The following is an 8,837-nucleotide window of genomic DNA, read 5'->3' on the forward strand; positions in this document are numbered from 1 at the left end:
GTTGTGATGTCTTCACTATTATTCTACATTGTAGAAAATAATAAAAATAAAGAAAAACCCTTGAATGAGGCGGTGTTGTAAACCTTTTGACTGGTGGTGTATATTGCACTGCTTTAAATGCACGCTACATGTTTGAAAGCAACTAATATTGTATAAATCACTAGTATGCTAATCGCTTAGTACAATAGCAATACAATACCCAACACATCTGCCCTAGCCATTACTAGCCATAATAACGCTCTACTGTCATCTTTGGTTTCTGATTAGCCGGTCGTTGTTTAAAGGACAATTGACTGACAATCCATTACCTATATAGTTCACTACTTTTTAGCAGATCCCTATGAGCCCTGGTCTAAAGTAGTGCACTACTACCCTATAGACCCTGGTCTAAAGTAGTGCACTACTACCCTATAGATCCTGGTCTAAAGTAGTGCCCTACTACCCTATAGACACTGGTCTAAAGTAGTGCACTACTACCCTATAGATCCTGGTCTAAAGTAGTGCCCTACTACCCAATAGGCCCTGGTCTAAAGTAGTGCTCTACTACCCTATAGATCCTGGTCTAAAGTAGTGCCCTACTACCCTATAGACACCGGTCTAAAGTAGTGCCCTATTACACAATAGACCTGGTCTAAAGTAGTGCACTACTACCCTATGGGCCCTGGTCTAAAGTAGTGCCCTACTACCCTATAGACCCTGGTCTAAAGTAGTGCACTACTACCCTATAGATCCTGGTCTAAAGTAGTGCCCTACTACCCTATAGACCCTGGTCTAAAGTAGTGCACTACTACCCTATAGACCCTGGTCTAAAGTAGTGCACTACTACCCTATAGACCCTGGTCTAAAGTAGTGCACTACTACCCTATGGACCCTGGTCTAAAGTAGTGCACTACTACCCTATAGACCCTGGTCTAAAGTAGTGCCCTACTACCCTATAGACCCTGGTCTAAAGTAGTGCACTACTACCCTATAGACCCTGGTCTAAAGTAGTGCACTACTACCCTATAGACCCTGGTCTAAAGTAGTGCACTACTACCCTCTAGACCCTGGTCAAAAGTAGTGCCCTACTACCTTATAGACCCTGGTCTAAAGTAGTGCATTACTACCCTATAGACCCTGGTCTAAAGTAGTGCACAACTACCCTATAGACTGGTCTTGGTCACTATAAAGTAGTGCATTACTATTCCTATAGACCCTGGTCTCAAAAAGTAGTGCACTATAACCTATAGATCCTGGTCTAATAGTGCCCTACTACCCTATAGACCCTGGTCTCGGGAAAAGTAGTGCCCTACTAACCTATAGGCCCTGGTCTAAAGTAGTGCCCTACTACCCTATATACCCTGGTCTAAAGTAGTGCCCTACTAGTTCCTATAGACCCTGGTCTCAGGAAAGTCAGTGCCCTACTACCCTATAGACCCTGGTCTAAAGTAGTGCACTATAAAGGGAATCAGTTGGATGAGCCATTTGGAACACATCCCAGATCTAGTTCAAAGTTCTCAGGAATAGTCAAACAGTTGGAGACTAAAGTTCAACTGAAGTCTGTTTCAAACCAGGAAGAGTTCAGTTGGATGAGTTCACCAGGAATAGTTCAGTTGGATGAGTTCACCAGGAATAGTTCAGTTGGATGAGTTCACCAGGAATAGTTCAGTTGGATGAGTTCAGTTGGATGAGGAATAGTTCAGTTGGATGAGTTCACCAGGAATAGTTCAGTTGGATGAGTTCACCAGGAATAGTTCAGTTGGATGAGTTCTTCAGGAATAGTTCAGTTGGATGAGTTCTTCAGGAATAGTTCAGTTGGATGAGTTCACCAGGAATAGTTCAGTTGGATGAGTTCTTCGGGAATAGTTCAGTTGGATGAGTTCTTCGGGAATAGTTCAGTTGGATGAGTTCTTCAGGAATAGTTCAGTTGGATGAGTTCACCAGGAATAGTTCAGTTGGATGAGTTCACCAGGAATAGTTCAGTTGGATGAGTTCCAGGAATAGTTCAGTTGGATGAGTTCACCAGGAATAGTTCAGTTGGATGAGTTCAGTTCAGTTGGATGGAATAGTTCAGTTGGATGAGTTCTTCGGGAATAGTTCAGTTGGATGAGTTCTTCAGGAATAGTTCAGTTGGATGAGTTCACCAGGAATAGTTCAGTTGGATGAGTTCTTCGGGAATAGTTCAGTTGGATGAGTTCACCAGGAATAGTTCAGTTGGATGAGTTCTTCGGGAATAGTTCAGTTGGATGAGTTCACCAGGAATAGTTCAGTTGGATGAGTTCTTCGGGAATAGTTCAGTTGGATGAGTTCTTCAGGAATAGTTCAGTTGGATGAGTTCTTCGGGAATAGTTCAGTTGGATGAGTTCACCAGGAATAGTTCAGTTGGATGAGTAAGCATGCACACACAACAACACACACACGCACACACGCACACGCACACTGGATATGAGATGTATTCTATGCTGTGGTCCCAGTTCAGTATGACCTCTGTGATGTCTTCAACTCTGAGCCCTGTCCTTTGATTGGTCGTAGAATGATCTGAAGGCAAGCATGGAAATGGCTCTGAAATAAGGAGAGGAGAGGAGAGGAGAGGAGAGGAGAGGAGAGGAGAGGAGAGGAGAGGAGAGGAGAGGAGAGGAGAGGAGAGGAGAGATCGAAAGCGCGCCTAAGTAAATTTCCCACCCTCATCCTCCTCCCATGTTATCTAAAATGTCTGATGGAAAGTTCATTCGAAAAGTCCCCGAAACCTTCCAAGCACCACTGCTGCTCAGTGACATCAACTTCCTCTTCGGGTGATGACATCACTTCCAGACGTGAGACTTTGTCATGTGGTTGGAGCTTTGAGTCTTTGGTCCGCCAGTGTGCTGACTGCCGTATCCCGTCATGGCGTTGGTGCCGTAGAAGTTCACCCCCGCCATGTGCTGGGTCATCTGGTGTGGGGGGGGGGGGGGGGGCGCATGTGCGCACACACACACACAGGCGAACACACGGACAAACACAGATTTTAATACCATAGTCAAATGTTATGTAAATATACAGTTACACACATATTGGCTCATAGAAACACAGTCAAACCTCACAAGTATACTAATACAAACACACACACACACACACACATTCCAGGGGTGTGTCTCTCACCTGAGTGATGGCGCACTGATCCTGCTGTACCTGCTGAGGCACGGACACCACTCCGCCCGTCATGCCTTTCTGTTGACGTCCAATGATGCTTTGTTGCTGTGCTCCCATGATGCCGTTATGTTGCACTCCCATCATGCCGCTCTGCTGAGCTCCCATCATGCCGCTCTGCTGAGCTCCCATCATGCCGCTCTGCTGAGCTCCCATCATGCCGCTCTGCTGAACTCCCATCATGCCGCTCTGCTGAACTCCCATCATGCCGTTCTGCTGAGCTCCCATCATGCCGTTCTGCTGAGCTCCCATCATGCCTCTCTGCTGAGCGCCCATCATGCCTCTCTGCTGAGCTCCCATCATGCCGCTCTGCTGAACTCCCATCATGCCGCACTGCTGAGCTCCCATCATGCCGCTCTGTTGAGCTCCCATCATGCCGCTCTGCTGAGCTCCCATCATAACACTCTGCTGAGCTCCCATAATGCTTTGCTGATGATTCATCATGCTGTGTGGCACTCCTGCCATGAACGGGGACGTGTTGACTGCTTGCCCCATGACATCCTGTTGAGCCATGAAGCCATTCTGTTGTGATGCCACCATTCCATTCTGCTGAGAACCCATAACGCTTTGCTGTTGGCCTCCCATCATGCCGTTCTGCTGCTGACCACTCAGGGCCATCATGGAGTGTGATGTCACCATGGCTCCTCCCATCGCTCCCCCCTCCGTGGCCAGGGAATGGTATGATCCGTAGTAGCCCAGCTGGGCTGGGTTCATGTATAGGCTAGCTGGAGATAAAAAGTTAAACCACTCAGAGAAAAAGTTGGGCAAGTACTGTTACTAAAGGACAGTTACTAAAGGACAGTTACTAAAGGACAGTTACTAAAGGACAGTTACTAAAGGACAGTTAGGAAAGGACAGTTACTAAAGGACAGTTACCAAAGGACAGTTACTAAAGAACAGTTACTAAAGGACAGTTACTAAAGGACAGTTACTAAAGGACAGTTACTAAAGGACAGTTAGGAAAGGACAGTTACTAAAGGACAGTTAGTAAAGGACAGTTACTAAAGAACAGTTAGGAAAGGACAGTTACTAAAGGACAGTTAGGAAAGGACAGTTACTAAAGGACAGTTTCTAAAGGACAATTTCTAAAGGACAGCTAGGAAAGGACTGTTACTAAAGGACCGTTACTAAAGGACAGTTAGTAAAGGACAGTTACTAAAGAACAGTTACTAAAGGACAGTTACTAAAGGACAGTTACTAAAGGACAGTTAGTAAAGGACAGTTACTAAAGAACAGTTACTAAAGGACAGTTACTAAAGGACAGTTACCAAAGGACAGTTACTAAAGGACAGTTAGGAAAGTACAGTTACCAAAGGACAGATAGGAAAGGACAGTTACTAAAGGACAGTTACCAAAGGACAGTTACTAAAGGACAGTTACTAAAGGACAGTTACTAAAGGACAGTTAGTAAAGGACAGTTACTAAAGAACAGTTACTAAAGGACAGTTACTAAAGGACAGTTACCAAAGGACAGTTACTAAAGGACAGTTACTAAAGGACAGTTACTAAAGGACAGTTAGTAAAGGACAGTTACCAAAGGACAGTTACTAAAGGACAGTTAGTAAAGGACAGTTACCAAAGGACAGTTACTAAAGGACAGTTACTAAAGGACAGTTACTAAAGGACAGTTACTAAAGGACAGTTACTAAAGAACAGTTACTAAAGGACAGTTACTAAAGGACAGTTACTAAAGGACAGTTAGTAAAGGACAGTTACTAAAGAACAGTTACTAAAGGACAGTTACTAAAGGACAGTTAGTTACTAAAGGACAGTTACTAAAGGACAGTTAGGAAAGTACAGTTACCAAAGGACAGTTAGGAAAGGACAGTTACTAAAGGACAGTTACCAAAGGACAGTTACTAAAGGACAGTTAGGAAAGGACAGTTAGGAAAGGACAGTTACTAAAGGACAGTTTCTAAAGGACAGTTTCTAAAGGACAGTTACTAAAGGACAGTTACCAAAGGACAGTTACCAAAGGACAGTTACTAAAGGACAGTTAGGAAAGGACAGTTAGGAAAGGACAGTTACTAAAGGACAGTTACCAAAGGACAGTTAGGAAAGGACAGTTAGGAAAGGACAGTTACTAAAGGACAGTTACCAAAGGACAGTTACCAAAGGACAGTTACTAAAGGACAGTTAGGAAAGGACAGTTAGGAAAGGACAGTTACAGTTACTAAAGGACAGTTACTAAAGGACAGTTACTAATGGACAGTTACTAAAGGACAGTTAGGAAAGGACAGTTAGGAAAGGACAGTTACTAAAGGACAGTTAGGAAAGGACAGTTAGGAAAGGACAGTTAGGAAAGGACAGTTACTAAAGGACACTCTAGGAAAGGACAGTTTCTAAAGGACAGTTACTAAAGGACAGTTACTAAAGGACAGTTAGGAAAGGACAGTTACTAAAGGACAGTTACTAAAGGACAGTTTCTAAAGGACAGTTAGGAAAGGACAGTTACTAAAGGACAGTTACTAAAGGACAATTTCAAAAGGACAGTTAGGAAAGGACTGTTACTAAAGGACCGTTACTAAAGGACAGTTAGGAAAGGACCGTTACTAAAGGACCGTTAGGAAAGGACAGTTACTAAAGGACAGTTACTAAAGGACAGTTAGTAAAGGACAGTTACTAAAAAGGACAGTTACTAAAGGACAGTTACTAAAGGACAGTTATCAAAGGACAGTTACTAAAGGACAGTTTAAAGGACAGAAAGGACAGTTACCAAAGGACAGTTACTAAAGGACAGTTAGGAAAGGACTAAAGGACAGTTACTAAAGGACAGTTACTAAAGGACAGTTAGGAAAGGACAGTTACTAAAGGACACTTAGGAAAGGACAGTTAGGAAAGGACAGTTAGGAAAGGACAGTTACTAAAGGACAGTTTCTAAAGGACAGTTTCTAAAGGACAGTTACTAAAGGACAGTTACTAAAGGACCATTAGGAAAGGACAGTTACTAAAGGACAGTTACTAAAGGACCGTTTCTAAAGGACAGTTAGGAAAGGACAGTTACTAAAGGACAGTTTCTAAAGGACAATTTCTAAAGGACAGCTAGGAAAGGACTGTTACTAAAGGACCGTTACTAAAGGACAGTTAGGAAAGGACCGTTACTAAAGGACCGTTAGGAAAGGACAGTTACTAAAGGACAGTTACTAAAGGACAGTTAGTAAAGGACAGTTACTAAAAAACAGTTACTAAAGGACAGTTACTAAAGGACATTTATCAAAGGACAGTTACTAAAGGACAGTTAGGAAAGGACACTTACCAAAGGACAGTTACCAAAGGACAGTTACCAAAGGACAGTTACTAAAGGACAGTTAGGAAAGGACAGTTAGGAAAGGACAGTTTTTAAAGGACAGTTTATAAAGGACAGTTACTAATGGACAGTTACTAAAGGACAGTTAGGAAAGGACAGTTACTAAAGGACACTTAGGAAAGGACAGTTACTAAAGGACACTTAGGAAAGGACAGTTACTAAAGGACAGTTTCTAAAGGACAGTTTCTAAAAAACAGTTACTAAAGGACAGTTACTAAAGGACAGTTACTAAAGGACAGTTACTAAAGGACAGTTAGGAAAGGACAGTTACTAAAGGACAGTTTCTAAAGGACAGTTTCTAAAGGGAAAGGACTGTTACTAAAGGACAGTTACTAAAGGACACTTAGGAAAGGACAGTTACTAAAGGACACTTAGGAAAGGACAGTTAGGAAAGGACAGTTAGGAAAGGACAGTTACTAAAGGACAGTTTCTACAGGACAGTTTCTAAAGGACAGTTACTAAAGGACAGTTACTAAAGGACAGTTAGGAAAGGACAGTTACTAAAGGACAGTTTCTAAAGGGCAGTTTCTAAAGGACCGTTAGGAAAGGACTGTTACTAAAGGACAGTTACTAAAGGACAGTTAGGAAAGGACAGTTACTAAAGGACACTTAGGAAAGGACAGTTAGGAAAGGACAGTTAGGAAAGGACAGTTACTAAAGGACAGTTTCTAAAGGACAGTTTCTAAAGGACAGTTACTAAAGGACAGTTAGGAAAGGACAGTTACTAAAGGACAGTTTTTAAAGGGCAGTTAGGAAAGGACCGTTACTAAAGGACAGTTACTAAAGGACCGTTAGGAAAGGACAGTTAGGAAAGGACAGTTACTAAAGGACAGTTAGTAAAGGACAGTTAGGAAAGGACAGTTAGGAAAGGACAGTTACTAAAGGACAGTTACTAAAGGACCGTTAGGAAAGGACAGTTACTAAAGGACAGTTACTAAAGGACAGTTACTAAAGGACCGTTTCTAAAGGACAGTTACTAAAGGACAGTTACTAAAGGACAGTTAGGAAAGGACCGTTACTAAAGGACCGTTAGGAAAGGACAGTTACTAAAGGACAGTTACTAAAGGACAGTTACTAAAGGACAGTTAGGAAAGGACAGTTAGGAAAGGACAGTTACAAAAGTACAGTTTCTAAAGGACAGTTAATAAAGGAGCGTTTCTAAAGGACAGTTACTAAAGGACAGTTAATAAAGGACAGTTACTAAAGGACAGTTTCTAAAGGACAGTTTCTAAAGGACCGTTAGGAAAGGACTGTTACTAAAGCACAGTTTCTAAAGGACAGTTTCTAAAGGACCATTAGGTAAGGACTGTTTCTAAAGGACAGTTTCTAAAGGACAGTTACTAAAGGACAGTTACTAAAGGACAGTTAGGAAAGGAAAGTTACTAAAGGACAGTTTCTAAAGGACCGTTAGGAAAGGACAGTTACTAAAGGACAGTTACTAAAGGACAGTTACTAAAGGACAGTTAGGAAAGGACCATTACTAAAGGACCGTTAGGAAAGGACCGTTAGGAAAGGACAGTTACTAAAGGAGCGTTTCTAAAGGACAGTTACTAAAGGACAGTTAGGAAAACAGTTAGGAAAGGACAGTTAGGAAAGGACAGTTACTAAAGGACAGTTAGGAAAACAGTCAGGAAAGGACAGTTACTAAAGGACAGTTACTAAAGGACAGTTAGGAAAACAGTTAGGAAAGGACAGTTAACTAAATGACAGTTTCTAAAGGACAGTTACTAAAGAACAGTTACTAAAGGACCGTTACTAAAGGACCGTTACTAAAGGACAGTTACTAAAGGACAGCTACTAAAGGACAGTTACTAAAGGACAGTTACTAAAGGACCGTTACTAAAGGACAGTTACTAAAGGACAGTTACTAAAGGACAGTTACTAAAGAACCGTTACTAAAGGACCGTTACTAAAGGACAGTTACTAAATGACCGTTACTAAAGGACAGTTACCAAAGGACAGTTAGGAAAGGACAGTTACCAAAGGACAGTTACTAAAGGACAGTTACTAAAGGACAGTTACCAAAGGACTGTTACTAAAGGACAGTTACTAAAGGACAGTTACCAAAGGACAGTTACTAAAGGACAGTTAGGAAAGGACTGTTACTAAAGGACAGTTAGGAAAGGACTGTTTCTAAAGGACAGTTTCTAAAGGACCGTTAGGAAAGGACAGTTACTAAAGGACAGTTACTAAAGGACAGTTACTAAAGGACAGTTACTAAAGGACAGTTACTAAAGAACAGTTACTAAAGGACCGTTACTAAAGGACAGTTACTAAAGGAACATTACTAAAGGACAGTTACTAAAGGACAGTTACTAAAGGACACTTAGGAAAGGACAGTTACTAAAGGACAGTTACTAAAGGA

The 8,837-nt window shown here is 41.9% G+C and overlaps 1 protein-coding gene across 1 annotated transcript in view; it reads right to left on the reverse strand.

Moving 5' to 3' along the window:
- Window positions 1–2,128: 2,128 nt before the first annotated feature.
- LOC135551643 (stromal membrane-associated protein 2-like) overlaps window positions 2,129–8,837 on the reverse strand; it is a 50,239-nt gene continuing 43,530 nt past the window's right edge. Inside the window, exons 9-10 of the mRNA XM_064982825.1 lie at window positions 3,118–3,890; window positions 2,129–2,909 (exon numbers count right to left, since the gene is read on the reverse strand). Coding sequence (XP_064838897.1) covers window positions 2,781–2,909; window positions 3,118–3,890 — 902 coding nt within the window. The 3' untranslated portion in view covers window positions 2,129–2,780. The remainder of the gene's footprint in view (window positions 2,910–3,117; window positions 3,891–8,837) is intronic.

This window comes from Oncorhynchus masou, chromosome 13 (genome assembly GCF_036934945.1).
Source record: "Oncorhynchus masou masou isolate Uvic2021 chromosome 13, UVic_Omas_1.1, whole genome shotgun sequence".
Lineage (NCBI taxonomy): Eukaryota > Metazoa > Chordata > Actinopteri > Salmoniformes > Salmonidae > Oncorhynchus > Oncorhynchus masou.